Source organism: Osmerus eperlanus, chromosome 10, assembly GCF_963692335.1.
Source record: "Osmerus eperlanus chromosome 10, fOsmEpe2.1, whole genome shotgun sequence".
NCBI classification, from domain to species: domain Eukaryota; kingdom Metazoa; phylum Chordata; class Actinopteri; order Osmeriformes; family Osmeridae; genus Osmerus; species Osmerus eperlanus.
The window spans coordinates 15,118,923-15,135,886 of record NC_085027.1 but is presented as its reverse complement, the minus strand read 5'-3'; the positions used below and the strand labels follow the sequence as shown (position 1 = coordinate 15,135,886).

Sequence of the window (16,964 nt, the reverse complement as noted above, 5' to 3'; positions counted from 1 at the left end):
TCAGCACGACTGAGAGCAACTTCAAATCCTGTCAAACAATGTGTGCTGTTCTGAATAAACTCTAATAGATGAGTGAGTCTGAGTTTGGGGGTGTATGAAAGAACTGAATCAAAGTGACACAAAAAGCTTCTCATAAAAGAACACGAGTTACAAAAATTCTCTGGAAAATGCATCTCAAATGAAACAGTGTTTCTAGACATGTTGTATTCTGAAATTCTGAAATCAATAAAACAACTCAACAGTGTCATGTATCAAGGTCGTCACATTCATAGACACATTATTTAGGATGCTTAGCGTCCTTCACATGCAGCCAAGCACTGAGAGTCCCAAGGCTACCACAGTCTGAGAAAACAGCTGCTTAGCTTAATTCTCAGTTTTCAGCCTGTGGTTGTTTGACTTCCGAGTAATATGCCCCAATAAATTTAAATGTTCTTTAATTCAGCATCTTCAGAACTATTTGTTTGAGATTCACAGAAAATTGTATTTATGATGATTCACCAACTTTGTTAAAAGTCTGTGAACCACAGTATATTGTTTTCAGGAAACTGACACAGTAAATAAAACTAATTAAACAGTGACTGCACAGGGCCGAGCAGGAAGTGAAAGACATGCCACCCAAGGAAACAAAAACTTTTCACACTTGTCCACAACCATCTCCTCTGAGTACGACCTCAGTATATGCCCATCGGTCTTTATCACCGAGAAACAAAATCAATCGAAACCGGACAAGCCAAATTGAATCAGAGGAGGGTTAGATTGTCTTCGAAGCTTTGCTTCGCTTTTGCATACTGCTCCACTAAGCTTGAAGTTTGTGTTCAGTGACTGAAAATAAATCAAAGAACTATCAACAATAGATTCTTGCAGAACCTGACCCTCACTCTAGCCCTCTCCATTCCTCATAGGCAAAGTATGGGAACTTGATTACCTTACTTAATAATTAAAGAGAAGAGCACTCTGTGTAGAGTGCCCTGTGAAACTGGTGTTCCAAAAGAAAACTTTGATTAGGGGATAAGAATGAAAGCACAAACAGGAAAGATTGAATCATTGAGCATAACACAGACAAATGAGAGGAACAATCCACCATCATATTCTGGAAATCAGGTGCAGGCAAGTCCAACTTTATTTTGAGAAGTTCTAAACATTTTCTGTAATGAAAATACAGTGTTAATCCCAAGTAAGATTAGGCAATGTTCTACTATGGCGCAGAATGACAATTTGCCCTGAATAGAGAATCATTTATCCATGATAGTCACACTCAGGTGGCAGGCTGCTTGGTTACGCTCACCGATGTAAGAACATTTCCTGACAGGAGAAAGATAATAGTTAGAAGGATAATCCCTTCTTCTCTGACTCTCGGGAGTTATATTTCATTGTTTTCTATCTTTTCTCTCTCCCCCTCACAGCCCCATGCAATGTTAGATAGCAGCACCTGTTAAATTTCTCTCACTGTGAAGCAAGCAATTTCTGTTGAACAAAAGAGAGATTGCCAACAAATGTGTGCTCCGTACTGCATAGGTTGGCGTTTTACCTTCAATCCTCAAAAGAAAAGATAAACAGACAATGTGGCTGGAGAATATAATGATGTAAGAAGTGTTACCGTCTGACAGAGCCTCATCACAGTTTCAAAGACACAAAGATTTGTTTACCTACTGAAATGTCCATTCCTCATTTTGGAAAGAGTTGATACAAAGCCTCTGGCTGAACAATTGTCTTTGTGTTTAATGTTTCCCTGTTTTTTTCTGTTTACGCCATCTGTGATTTATGTCTTCAAGAGACTGAATAGAGTGTTTTTTCTCACCAGGCAACATTGACTCCAGTTCTGTCCTCTGCTTCCACATTGAGTTATGGTGGAGAACTGAAGGAGAGAATTAAGCAGCCTCACTCCTTCTTGGTAGCAGATATTGAACCGCCGCGTTCCCAACCGCAGTGAACATCAAAGGAACTGTCTCTCTCAGTCACCTATTGGGACCCGGATTTCGGAGTCTGAAGATGCGGGATTGATTGTCAGAGTCGCTCAGCTCTTTGATTACACGCCACTTATATGCCCAGACTGGCCTTGATGACTCAACCAATTAACGGTGACAGAAAAATATTTGACACGGTGCTGGCGTAGCCTTAAAGGATGACGAGAGAGGGGAAAAACAACTCTGAAATGTATATTTCATCTTAGCTTGACTCAACCTGAGATGAATTATATAAAACAGCAGCTTGATTTAACAGATGCTGTTCCCATGTTCTTCTTCCCTTATGACTGTCATGTCGCACCACCTGAGCCTCTCAGTTTCACCCTGAAATAGGAATGGTGGCAGAAGAAAGGAAACTTGGCTTCACTTCCGTAATATGAGGCAGGTCTGGGCTCTGCTGAATCATTGTGAGCACCAGTGTTCCAGGACGGGTGAGGCTCGTCTCTCCTGGCAGACCCCATGAGCGGGCCGGGCTGGACACCGTGCAGCCAGGGATCGAGGGACGTGGTCCGAGTCCCTCTAGAGGTGAACAGGCGGTGGGAAACACGGTCACATTACTCAAGGCTGACTGGAGCCCATGGCCCCCAGCGTTCAGCTGATCCCTCATCCTATCGCCCTGTGCCGCGGGGATCGGCCCCTGCCTGGGCAGACGCTGGGTGACATCTGTCAACATGTTTAGCACGCTCCAGGAACAAAACCCAACCTTGTGCCATGTGGGAGCCAGCTATCACCGGCAATAAGCTTCTACCAGTGAGAGAGAGATTTAGACGGGGAGGTGGAGGGTGTCTTGGATAAAGAATGAGAATGGGGGTTAAGGGAGATATTACGTAAGGCAAAGACATTTTGTCAGCAAATATACTTACATTAGAGAAAGCACAGTGGTCAAATAATCTAATTTCTCTTTTAGATTGTCACTAAGATACTGATGAATATGTATATGGGGAAATCGTTTGGTACAAAGATGCTACATCACCCGAATTTCTGGAGTGTTTATGGTAGTATTAATTGACGACAAGCAGAGACCGCTTTCTAACATAATCTTATGGAAATACTGTAGGGTAATGGTATGTCAGAGCATATAAGCTTACTGTGGTTTAATGCTGAGAGATCAAATTACTCAAATGGAAAATGCTGGCTATTTCAGTCCTGGCTGTATTGTTGAATCAGCAGTATTGGGGATTCTAATCTTCCCACTGTATGGATGATGAATATTTCGCAATTAGGAAAAGGAGAAGGTCCGTCAGCCCAAGAAAGAAAGTGAAAAAGAGAAGAGAACCTTTTCATGGCCTGAAATCTCATCTCTGTTGGAAAACTTCTGCCCCCATCTAGATTAGTTCAAGCTGAGTGATTTAGAGCCTCAGTGAAATATAATCGTCAGGAAACAGAGCGTGTCACAGCCGGTGCCTGGGCAGCAGGATAAATCGCTGTACATCTGATCGATGAGCTGTGGACGACACAAACACAGACCGCCTGTTGTCCGGGGCATTTTCAGGTGTGCGTCTCCCAGTCAGAGATGACAGGAGGTCAGTGGCTGGGGTGAACAGCACAGACTAGAATACTGACCACCACAGTGCTCAGATGCTTCACTGCCTGCACCCACAGATGCCTGGTTGTTGTACTGGTCGAAGTCCTGTTGATAACCTTCTCCTTAACACCAAAATTGGATCTTGCATGTTTATCATGATAATACTGATATTTATGTATTTACTATTTACTAACGAGTGTGACAGTGGTCATGTGACAGTGGTCACCCTGTGTCACAGCGGGTGGTTGACTTTAACCAGTTTTATGCAGTATAGCTTTCCATGTAATACTAAGGTGAAATTAGAATCATTCTTACCTGAAAGGTTTACTCTGGCACATGGAGTATGTGAACCGCTGGTGATGATTCACTTCTGGGAGCTGACAAAATGATCAAGCTGGCAGGGAGGATTCCCTCTAGACCTCCCTAGTGTGGAGCGCTGAAACAGTGGCAACCTGCTGAAGGCGTTTAAGGTCTGGTACAGTACATAAAGTGCTCAAGGATGCGCTAAATGCCATGTGCTGTGGAAATGACACTGAGGTGAGTAATCTCTCACTCCAGACTCTACAGGCTGAGGAGCTGGAGCCTGCCGGAGGTGTGAAACACTCTCAGTTTAAAAAACATTGGAATCGGTCTGGACTTCAGTAGGAACAGAGTATGCGGCCCAGGGGGACCATAATATGGAGTTAGTATAATATAGCTTGACCATAACACTGGGTAATGGCACTGTATTCTTTTTTTATAGCACTAACATTTGATAAAATGCATCTACTCTCAACCATGTTTGTCCTGTTCCAAATAGGAATGGACCTTTAAGACTGCTGCAGTCATCAATGAATGATGTTGATGTTGTGTTCCATGTCCTGTGGTTCAGAATCAATGGTTTGTAACAACCTGATAATAATGTTAGACTTACTGCAAGAAGGACCGATTTTTTGCTTTCAGTACAAGGGCACCACTTTTTTTCTGGTTGGTTCAGGTAAATTGCCAGGAACAGTGTTTGGCATAGGAAGTGAAATGGGCCTCACTGCAACTCTGGAGATGGAGCACAACACTGAAAATAACATTACAATTACTGCTGTGGCACTATTAAAGTGGGTTCCAATGTCCAAAAAAAGAAAAACTCAGCTTTCTATATTTTTGTTTTATAACATTTTAACCTCGCCCACAGGGGACACAGAAGGAGGCCACAAAAACTCTGTGCAGTCAAGTAATTCTTCTCGATGCCAAGGTCCAGCAAATGTCTCGTCCAGTCTTGCCATCAGGTGGGGGGGGCTTCTGTATGTGTGAGCAGAGTATGAATCAGCCTCAAGACTTGCCAACGATGGCTCAGACAGTCCCTGAACCCCAACGCAATTTGTAGATCTTATGTTGGCCAGTGCTCTGTTTCAGCATATCCAGGCTGTGGTTGTGTGAGTGTGTGGAATGTTAAACACACACTCAGTGGGAGCATGGTGACGACTGCTCCTGTCTGTCAACTATGACCCCATGCCCTCAATTCCTCTCCTCCCTGCAACTCAACATGTGTGGGCGACACTAGATGCCATTAAAGAAGAGACAATTAGATGCCCTGCAAGGTGACCCACAAACGAAACATCCATTGAATAAAAGTTGGTCAGGGCTATGAGGTGACTTTCCAGGGAGAAAATTATACCCACAGTAGAAGCCAATTAAACTGAATCTGGCCACTTCAGTGTAGGTGAATTTCGAATCTATGTCTAGGGACTTCAATGAGCTGTTTTACATGAATTATACAGCACAACTGGCTTTTGTTTTGAATGTAATTATGCTATTCATGCTGAGACCTTCGTCAAGTAGGAGTTTGGTTTTGTGTGTTTTTCCATGCTGCCATGGATTAATTGACTACTCTATGACCACACACCACAAAAACTCATTCAAAGTTTAGCACAGTGTTTACTTGCATATTTGTGAGTTGCCGTGTGTACACTGTATCTGTGTGCATGGGTTTGAGAGAGGAAAAGCGGGGGATGGAGACATAAAGGAAGAGAGAACGAGAGAGTAAGAGTGTTGAAGACGGGGGGGGGGGGGCATGGTGATTTGGAAAATACAACTGTGTTCCTGCACGTTCTCCCTGCAAGTGTTTCAGGGGAGTGTGAAACCCACTGACCTGGGGCCCAGACAGGGTCTCCACCTCTGCAAACACAGGCCGTCAGACAGCCTTCCCATCACCACACTGTAAAACTCTCATTCCACACAAAAATCATTCCATTTCCAGAGATCAACATTTCTCAAACCATAGCGGGTTACAAGGACATAAGTGCCTAAACTGTCTGTGATCCATCTTGTGACTTCTATTTCTGCTGAGTTCCTCTTGTCCTTGAGGTGTTCATACAAGTGCAAGCCTGCATTCAGTCAAGCTCACCAATAGCTACATACAGTCATCGAGAACACTGCAGCACCATCTACTGGTGATTCAGAAGGTCAAACTGTGTTCCGACAACTCCCAATGTAGACAATTTGTAACTCTTGCTTGAGATTATTTCAAATAAGTATTTCTGATGTTCTAGACATCTAACGTTTGACTATACTTTTATTCATTAATGTTCCTAATCTAGTACGTCTGTTCTGGGGCTGGAGAGTAAAGATAAAGCGTCTGTCCTAGCCAAGCACTGATGTATGTTGCTGATAAGCATAAAAAGTCTCTATCATCGGTCTTCCTGTTTCTTCCATCCTCTTGGCTTGCAGCAAAAGGACATTTGCATATGTTCGGCTCCCACATTACTCCTTTAAACAGCAAGGTCTCTCATATGAGAGTCAATATAATGTATAATGTAATGTGTAAAACAGCAGATTTTTGTAGTTTGTCGCAAAGATGACAACAAATTAAATTGTGGCTGCTATGTGCTGTATAAGTTCTGACCTTCATGTCTAGTAGAGCAGAACTCCCTGTTCAGCATACATGCATACTGCATAGTCGGTCAGCTGATATACCAAAGCACTCGGGAGATTTCGCTTGTTAAAATATAATTTGTTATCCTTTAACTGTATGATTTTGCTCCAGTTCCTAATAGTTGTGCATGAAATACACTGTCCTATTCAGCATAAAATCGAGGGATAGAAAGGATGTGAATCAGGTGGTGATTTCAGACACAAAAACAGCTGCACATGCACATTATTGGATTTATGTGAGAACGATGTAGGCATCTGATTTAAATATTTACCGGATTAAAATCAATACTCAAATGTATCAAAACCTGTACCAGATTGTCAAATACTTACCACAAGCACGCACAGAAAATGTATAAATCTGCTCTCGTAACGAGCTAATATACATGCCATTATAGTTGTCCCTTAGGGGCTTATTAGCTTAGAGTGGCTGGGTGCTCACAGCCAGACAGCCGGGCTCATTTTCCAGTGATGAATGATTAAAGAACACCCTCCAGACACACAGCTGCAGGAGTCTTGGGGTATAGAAAAATCTATACAACTGCTTTGATGGCAGATAATGAAGAAGAACGGGGCGGATAATAAGAACTGATTATGAAAAAGCCAGTTCCAAAGCCAGGGATCATGCACAAGCCAGCCAACCAAACTCCCAATTTGGGTTTGAGAGAGATGACATTGGAGTTGAACATGCGAAAGCCATGTGTTCTTTAAACTCATTATTGTCCATTGTCTTCCATGACATAGATTTGTGTGTGTGTGTGTGTGTGTTTGGACATGAATATGTATTATTATTCATAAACATTAATATGTATTACTGCCTCAAAATAACAGTAGCTCTCAATGCCTCTCATTCCTGTTCCAAATGTATTTTCTTGGGATCTTTATTTATTATTATTGAAAAGGTTAGCACAACTCAAAATGATGGGTTCATCAACAGACAGGAAATTGGAGAATATCAGTAGATATTAAGCATTGTTTGTCAGTGTATAAATAATCCACAGACAATCTCTGATTAAACTAATTTAATTTCCCGGGAGTCTCCGGTCACTGTGCCAGGGTCTTCCTGTCCACAATAAAATATTTTATATCAGCCAAATCTACAACCTCATGCTATCACTTTCCATATCTTACCACTGACAGGAGCATGGGTTTAATTAACAGCCAATGTGGTCGAGAAATCTGAGTTCAGTATGTTTGTATTTACAATACAAGTAGTAAACGTTGAATTTATCAGTGTTTGTGAGTGTTGAGAAATTGGTATACGTTGCCTTGTTACACCACAGTGAGGTGATTTGGTATGACACATTTCCAGTGAGACAGACAGTTGATGACAGGTACAGGCTGATCCAATACAGTGCCAGGCTGTAGACTTCTGCTTCCACAAAATGTAAATTCATAAACAGTGCATACTGTGAAACTAATTGGATGCATACAATACACAAGGTAGAATAGATCAAAGGATTTTTTTTGACAAATTATCTTAATTTCAACATTTAACAATAATCATGTTGAACATTCAAACTACGAAGTCTACGAATTGATTTGTTAAAGGTGTTGATTAGTGTAGACCCCTCGGTTTTTCAAAAGTTCAATGCTAAAAGTGGCAAAGCTATCCAGTACCTACCATTTGGTGTGTAGAGATAGAAACCTGCACTGCACTCTTAACGTGTCTACATTTGTCCTAGAAGTCTTCTGCTGGAGGCATAAATCTGACTCAGCATGACAGATCAAATGTGAGCAACAGGGTCCGTGTCATGAACAGATGACATCACACTTTCTTAAGACTCAGTTCCTGGAACTTCCTCTCACAGTGTTTCAAAAAGGACGTCCCCCCTCTTCTGTAACCATACAACCCCAAGTAGGACATGTTCTAATCTGTACACAAACCAATTATAAAACACGTTCTGTACACAAACAAATGACAAAACATTTACTCAATTATAAATTATGTCCGTCTTGTTACAACAAGTGAGGATGACACTGAAGACTCAGTTACAGTTTATGTAAGAGATCTGTTCTACACAGTAGTAGTCATGATATGACAAATGACAACGTACAATAGTATAATAATGTATGTATATAGATTCACATGAACAAAGTTGAATATATTCCATGAAAGGAGAACAACCTATCTAACTGAATCACTGTTACTCCTCTGCAGTCCTTAGCAACTATAATTTGAGAGGGACAGGAACAGTCTACATATAACATTGTTATCTGAGATTGACCAGTGAGCCTCCTAAACACACAGCCTCCAGGCACAGGCCTTCTGTCAGTCAATCAATGTGCTGCTCTGGCAAAGAGGAAATTTCCATGGTTGACTGATTCACTACTATGATGCCTTGCCTCCGTAATATTTTTGGCCACATGTACACTACCCATGAATGACTTAACTATTGGAGAGCTTAGCAAAAGGATTGCCATCTGTTTGATGGGACACTTTTGAAAAAGGATGGTAGCCTATCCGTTTTAGTTAAAATGATAATCCAAATAATAATGTAGGCTAGTTTATGTGAACTGACTTTTGCATGTCAGTAAGCGTGACCACTCCCTTCTTTAGATACCAATTGCATTTATCAGGAGTTGCATATCATATTAAACATGAAAGATAATTGTATCGTTATAATTGCACACCTTTTTAATTACTGTAGCCAAGCATTCGCGCATTTTCTATTGTGTTCAAGTTTTTTACAACCTTTGTTACAACATTTTCTTCGTATTTTGTCAGAAAGTTTATTGTATGATTGATAGTTGCGAGAATAAAAAACTGACGCTCATTCGCATAGGCAGATTGTCCCAAAACGGGGCAGCCCCCAGCAAATAAAATCCCATCATCGCATGACGTAGAATTACAGTCAGCATTCTTCTCTGTACCGGTGCGAGGTCTAGCCCTGGTACTCACTGCCTCTGTTTCAGGATTTTCACTTAATTGCGACCTCGTTGCTTTTTTCTTCTTTCTTTTCTTTCTTCTTATTTGAAACCACAGCATCTAACAAACTGAAGTTCCCTTTGTGAAGGTATGGACGGCCATTATTTTCAGTAGTTTTTAAACCTGACAGCTGGCTAAGCCAGCTAGCTAGCTAACGTTAGCTATTAGCCGCCTCTAAAATGGCTTCTGGTTGTTAGCCACGCTAGTAGCTGGCTGGCTAGCTAGCGATCCTATTTCCAAGCTATCTAAATGCCATTCCAATGGAGGTTGGCACATTGCGTAGCACAGCTAACTAGCATAGCTAACGAAACCTGTTTTAACAGATAGCAAGCTAGCTACCATGGTCAGAAAATGGCGTCTTTTAGAAATGGCAATTCTCACTGAACCGGTGTTTTTTACTTTGAACATAGTAAATGCGTTTGTGTCGCATTTTATACATACTAAGCTACCATTTTCCCCACAAACGATTAACTAGCTGGCTAGGTGATCAATTGCCAAACCAAGGTTGGCTTGGCCACACTTTTGCTTACCAGCTAGTTAGCCATTACTAACACAATTTCTTCTTAGCTTGCATGTCCCTGCTAGCTAGCTAACAACCCTTTGTTAGCCAGTCTAGCTAGCTAGTTGTTCTAGTCGTTCGTGTGGGATGTTTACCGATATTATTCAGAATTACTTTGTTATATATTGAGTGTCTGACGTTAGTTTGGTAAACAGCCACACAACACACAATATACAACTTAACAAAATTGTCATTAGAATCATAATTTTCTAAGTGACAATCTTCTTCCTACAGGTAGCTTTTGCCCACCCCCTTCCTGTGAATATTATTCTTTTTGGTAATTCTTCGTTGTCCAGCCGCCAAAGTGGAGAGTGTGATTGCAGAAGGGGGCGCTTCTCGTTTCAGGTATTTGCAGTTTGATGATGTACCCCCATGCCTCCCATCCCTGCAGTCATAATCACAATACTGAGATTCCATTGCCACTCATGTCACATTGTATATTCTGTATTTTAGTGCTTCTTCGGGAGGGGGAGGAGGTCGGGGTGCACCTCAGCACCATCCCAAGACTGTCGGCAACAGGTACCCCACAATCTGAATCTTCAAACCCCTTTCAGGATTTTAACAAAATTTTAATTTTATGGGGCACAGGCCCTGTTTACGTCCACATAAGATTTACACCTTTTTGTTTGTCTTCTAGCGAGTTCCTGGGGAAACCCCCAGGATCTAGCGTTCAGAGATGGGTACCTTCACGAAGCACTAGACGAGATGTCAACGCCTCCAATGAAAAAGAACGACATGATGCAATCTTCAGGAAAGTGAGAGGGTATGTGTCCCCCTAAAGGCTGAACAGGCCTAGAGTTGTTTCATACATGTTTCCAAAATGTATTGTGTCTGGCCTGCACATTGATCCTTCATTTAAAATGTCTGTGAGCCCAGGGTCAGATTGTTTTGTAAGTGTTTATTCACTTCTGTGGTTTCTAAACAAACGCAAGCTATTGTCGGCCAAAGAGAGCACTGTCTCCTAATGTTATTATTTATTTTTTTGTACCCCTCCCTTAGCATACTTAATAAGCTGACCCCCGAGAAGTTTGACAAGCTATGCCTTGAGCTCCTGAATGTGGGCGTAGATTCAAAACTCGTCCTAAAAGGAATCATCTTGCTGGTGAGTTCTTTTGTCCAACTCTCCCCAGATCCAGCCTACCAAGACTGTCACACAAGTTGTCCATTTATTCAAACGTGAAGATCAACAACATTGTTTACCAAGTCAAGGCCCCTCTCTGTCCTTCAACAGATCGTTGACAAAGCCCTTGAAGAGCCTAAGTATAGCTCCCTATATGCTCAGCTATGTCTGCGATTGGCAGAGGATGCACCAAACTTTGACGGCCCATCACCGGAGATCCAAACATCACAAAAGCAGAGCACCGTAAGTGTCTGGTTTTTCAATTGGCCACCTGCCTCACGTACGATGGTATGAGAAACTGTTTATACTGTGGCGTACATGTCTCTGATCAGGTTTTTTGGAAGTGTGACAATATTTGACATTTCTTGTTTCCCAGACATTCAGGAGACTTCTGATTTCTAAGCTCCAAGATGAATTTGAGAACCGTGCCAGAAATGTTGAAAGTGAGTTAAGTTTCTGTTTTTATTTTAATGTTGGTTATTGTGATTTGTTTTTTGAAAATAAATGTTCTTCTCTTAACCTTGACTTGCTTGTCTCGCCACAGTCTATGACAAACATGACAACCCTCTTACCTCTGAGGAGGAGGAGCAGCGTGCCATTGCCAAGATCAAAATGCTGGGCAACATCAAATTCATTGGGGAACTTGGCAAGCTTGATCTTATCCATGAATCTATACTTCATAAGTGCATCAAAACAGTAAGTTGACTTTGGAAGTGGCAGTGTCCATTCAGTGACTTCGATATCGAAGGGAATCGCCTCTTAAAGTTTCTGTCTCCCCCTTCAGCTTTTGGAAAAGAAGAAGAGAGTCCAACTTAAAGATATGGGGGAGGATCTGGAGTGCCTCTGTCAGATAATGAGAACAGTGGGGCCTAGACTAGATCATGAGAAAGCTAAGGTACTGTTTGAACCTCTTTTTGTTGGTTGTCTTAACGCACTCGTCAAGGATCCAGTTGGGCATTAAAGTTTGTCTGCTCTCTCTTCCAGTCTTTAATGGATCAGTACTTTGGCCGTATGCAGTCCTTAATGAACAACAAGGACTTGCCAGCGAGGATCCGTTTCCTGCTGCAGGATACGGTGGAGTTGCGAGAGAACGATTGGGTGCCTCGCAAGGCTTTTATTGACAACGGACCAAAGACGATTAACCAGATTCGTCAGGAAGCAGTAAAGGTTTGTGTACTTTTTCCTCTTGTGCAGGCAATTGATGTTACTCATAAGTGCCTGCTCGGGTCTGAATGGATTTGTACCTTTCCAGGATTTGGGAGTTTTTATTCCACCAATGTCCCAGGGAATGAGGACGGACTTCTTTCTGGATGGCTCCTTCATGCCAACCAGAATGAAACTTGACAGGGAAACCGTTGGGGGGTTGGCCGATATGTTTGGACAAATGCCAGGTGAGGCCACGTAATAACCTGCTTAGGATGATTGAGGGTGCTGCTGTTCCCACTCATCTATTGTACTGCCTCTGTCCTAGACTACACGCCAGGTCTTAGCTGGTGTCATCTAATGTTTCTGTCCTGCTCTGTCCAGTGGGGAGTGGGATCGGCACTGGCCCTGGGGTGATTCAGGACCGCTACTCCCCAACCATGGGGCGTCATCGCACAAATCCGCTCTTCAACGGACACAGTGGGCACACCGCCCCTGCCCCGCAGTCCCAGTTTGACATGGGAGGCAAGCCATTTATGAAATCGAACCCGGTAAGAAATACGTCGCTCTCTTCAGTTCAATATTGAAGGTTTGCGATAAGGGGCACAAGCATAGCAAGGAATATAATGTTGGTTATGTGTACTTTCTCCCCCTCTTAGGGTCAGAATCCGATTTTCCAGAACCAGAACCACTCTGTGCAGCAGCAGGCCCAGTCCAAGGACATGGCACCCCGCTTCATCAAGAAGGGACAGCTCAACGCTGATGAGGTACGGCCCCTGCTCAGCACGCTCCCCAGCTACTCACAACCAGATCAAACCGTTTTGGAAATTGGCTTTAATACGTCTTTCGCCCCTTTACAGATCAGTCTTAGGCCGGCACAGTCATTCCTTTTGAACAAAGTGCCAAAGTTGCAGCCGCAGATCCCAACCATGATTCCTCCCAGCGCTCAACCTCCACGCACACAGACGCCACCACTGGGACAGGTATGGGGAACGGCACATGCAATTACACTAACATTTTAAATCCACTTAAAAGAACTATTGGTAAGCACATGTCCTTATGTCTCTGAACTGGTCTTTTGAACCTTAATTTGTATCATGTCTCAGCCTCCACAGCTTGGTCTGAAAACCAACCCTCCTCCTATCCAGGAAAAACCTCCAAAGACCAACAAGAAACCACCTCCTGCAAAGGAAGAGTTGCTGAAGATGACCGTATGTACTCTTGCCTTTCAGCTCTTTTTTTTTTTTTTAAACACGTTTCTTTTCCCTGGAGGAGATGAGAGAATCTAACTTCTCTAACCCCCCCCCCCCCCCCCCCCCCCCCCAGGAGACCATAGTGACTGATTATCTGAATGGCAACAACATTGATGAAGCTGTGACTGGTGTGAGGGAGATGAAGGCTCCCAAGCACTTCCTGCCTGAGATGTTGAGCAAGATTGTGATCTGTTCTTTGGACCGCTCTGACGACGACAAGGAGCAAGCCAGCACCCTAATCCACAACCTCCACTCAGAGGGCCTCATCACTGGGGAGAACTTCATGCAGGTGAGACCCACTACCATGGAGGAGGTGGGAGGGCTTCTGGGATATATCGTACAGGACGTTGCCTCTCCCTACCAAAAGTACACCTAATATCTTGCTGTCCACTAGTGCATCACTTCCCTTGATATTCACCCGTCTTCCTGCTGTTTCCCCAGGCTTTCCTCAGCGTCCTGGATCAGTGTGCTAAGATCGAGGTGGACATCCCCCTGGTGAAGTCCTACCTGGCCCAGTTTGCGGCGCGCTCCATCATGGCTGAGCTGATCAGCGTGGCGGAGCTGGCCCACCCCCTGGAGAACGGCACCCACTTCCCCCTCTTCCTGCTCTGCCTGCAGCAGGCGGCCAAGCTGAAGGACCGTGAGTGGCTGACCGACCTCTTCCAGCAGAGCAAGGTCAACATGCAGAAGATGTTGCCTGGTAGGTGCCCCAGTTTGCCGGCATGTCGTATACACTGTGGTTAAGCCCCCAGTATGAAATGTATGGCCAGATCTTTTGAGCTTTTCAGTGAGGTATGAGAAATCCATTCAATAAGCGTTGTGTTGTAATCTGCAGTAGAATGTGCTGGCCGTGTTCTTAAGAGCCCGTCCCTTATAACTGATCGTGACGCTCATCGATGCCTGTTCCCATTGCCAGAGATCGACCAGAACAAGGACCGGATGCTGGAGATCTTGGAGGGCAAAGGGCTGAGCTTCCTGTTCCCTCTGATGAAGCTGGAAAAGGAGCTTCTGAAGCAGATCCAGGCCGACCCCTCCCCCCAGTCCATCTACAAGTGGATCAAGGACAACATCTCCCCCAAGCTCCACACAGACAAAGGATTCGTCAACATCCTCATGACCAGGTACGGAGAGGACGTTGTTGTACAAACGGCTACAGGTGCCCCCTTCTCTTTTCTCCCTCCCTTTTTTAAATGGTCCCATTTTCCAACGTAATTGTAGCTGTCCTCGTTCGGGCTGAGTAACGCGTGTCTGCCGTTGGAAGACTGACTCAGCGCCTTGTCTCCTCTCCCCCCCAGCTTCTTGCAGTACATCGCCCATGAGATCAACGCCGACGAGGACCAGCTCTCGGCCCCACCGAAGGAGCAGCTGGAGCAGGAGAAGCAGCTGCTGCTGGCCTTCAAGCCCGTCATGCAGAAGTTCCTGCACGACCACATGGACCTGCAAGTCAGCGCTCTGTATGCCCTGCAGGTCCACTCCAATGCTAAAGCTTTCCCTAAAGGTACGCTGCAGCGCTGGGGGCTGGCGGCCACAGTCCACCTATCCCCATGAGTCTCATGGTCTTGACTTGGAAGACTTCTGCCACACCGATCTTGATGTGAAACAAGGTTAGGTAGTTCTGTCTAAATGCCCTTTTCTGCTTCCCTCCAGGCATGCTACTGCGCTACTTTGTCAACTTTTATGATATGGAAATAATTGAAGAAGAAGCCTTCCTCGCATGGAAAGAAGACATCACCCAAGAATTTCCTGGAAAGGGAAAAGCATTATTCCAGGTAAATAAATCCCTTTCTCCTCTGGTGCTTCTCGCATAGCTCACCTGCCTCTGGTGCTGCTGGTATGAAGTGCTCCGTGAGTTTATGCCTCTCTGTGTGTGTAAAGGTGAACCAGTGGCTGACCTGGCTGGAGACAGCTGAGGAGGAGGAGTCAGAGGAGGAGGCTGACTGAGGAGGAGGAGGCTGACTGAGGAGGAGGAGGCTGACTGAGGAGGAGGAGGCTGACTGAGGAGGAGGAGGCTGACTGAGGAGGAGGAGGCTGACTGAGGAGGAGGAGGCTGACTGAGGAGGAGGAGGCTGACTGAGGAGGAGGAGGCTGACTGAGGAGGAGGAGGCTGACTGAGGAGGAGGAGGCTGACTGAGGAGGAGGAGGCTGACTGAGGAGGAGGAGGCTGACTGAGGAGGAGGAGGCTGACTGAGGAGGAGGAGGCTGACTGAGGAGGAGGAGTCAGAGACCAGCGGAAGCCTTATGGTGTGAAGAGGCTATATGATACAGCTTTTTGTTTCCCCACCTGACCCCCGCCCCCTTCACCCCTCATTATGATATGCATATTCTAACCACTGCAACAATTCATTCCGCTATCAAGTTTTTGCCATGTTTAGCCAATGCATGTTTAGTTTTATATTCACTCATAGCTCTTTATTTTTTTGGGGGGGGGGTTTGTTTGGCTCTGATTTAGCTCAAGGTCTTAAGCGTATAACGGTTTACATCTGTTCAAAGAGCCCGTTGGAGATCAATGCAGCAGCTCTGAACATGGGCCTCTTGTGTTGCTGTATTAGTAATGTATTGCAAAGGGCCTGTTTCCTGCTGCTCTCCTGCTTTTTGTGTTAACCGACTAGCAACACTGTAGAGATGCACTTTGCTCAACGTCATGCTGAGTCGTTGCAATATATTCACACTCATCCCTTTGATTGTTACAAAGAACCCTTAACTGTAATCATTGGTTACCATAACTTTAATAGTTATTGCTTGTGTTTCTACCTCCTTGTTATGGGCATCATGTGCTAGAGTTGAATTACTTCATGTCCCATTTCAGATGAACATGCATAGATGAGTCTGGACTGATGCACAAGTCTGTAATAAACAAAAAATACCTGGTTTACTTGCACAACATAACCCTGATTGTAAAATAAATAAAATTTGCCCTTTTTTAAGTGCTTTTTGTAGATGTATGGTAACATCTGCTGGGAGATATGAAATGATGCGGCCTTGTTAGTTTCTCGACCTTTGTTGCTGTATATCCCTGATACTCCCCTTGTATCTGTCAAACTTTGTGATACTTGAATTCCTTGGCATCACAGCATGCTCAGTTGCAACTGTTTTCAACATAGGTGCTTACAAGTTCAACTGTTTTTTTTAACTGGTCTTAATAGGGACAAAAGTTTGAGATTTGAATTTATTACTTTTCCACCATGCGGCCATACCTCGTGCGTAAATTTGAAGCCTGTTTGCCATATTTGTCTAATCTAGATATTTATTGATTTAGTTTATCATGATACAAAGTAATCTCCCATTTTAACTCCATTTGATGAAATCACGAGGTCTGAATCTGTACAATGAAACTTTATATATACAAGTGTTACTGTAAGTGCTAAGAATGTCAGTGTACCACTATTGCTTAACTTTCAATAAAGTTAAACACAAGTCTATTTTTTCCAATGGTCATCTCTTACCAAGCCACTGAATAAGGGTTATTAAATGTACTGTCCAAGTAGGAACTAACGATAATTGTCTTAGGTAGTAAGATAAAGCTCTTTAGACTTTAATCTCCCAGCTCCAGTGACAAATGTTCAGTTT

The 16,964-nt window shown here is 43.8% G+C and overlaps 1 protein-coding gene across 1 annotated transcript; it reads left to right on the top strand.

The window, feature by feature from the left end:
- Positions 1-10,149: 10,149 nt before the first annotated feature.
- Positions 10,150-16,321, top strand: eif4g2a (eukaryotic translation initiation factor 4, gamma 2a; the record flags this gene model as incomplete). The annotated part of the gene is made up of 21 exons (XM_062471117.1): positions 10,150-10,226; positions 10,335-10,400; positions 10,519-10,644; positions 10,881-10,983; positions 11,113-11,244; positions 11,378-11,444; positions 11,546-11,697; positions 11,786-11,896; positions 11,986-12,168; positions 12,254-12,392; positions 12,529-12,695; positions 12,804-12,911; positions 13,005-13,127; positions 13,251-13,355; positions 13,471-13,686; positions 13,839-14,097; positions 14,314-14,518; positions 14,693-14,895; positions 15,045-15,166; positions 15,273-15,348; positions 15,615-16,321. Coding segments are annotated over 20 exons (2,730 nt in total), but the record flags the coding sequence as incomplete, so codon positions are not given.
- Positions 16,322-16,964: the final 643 nt, after the last annotated feature.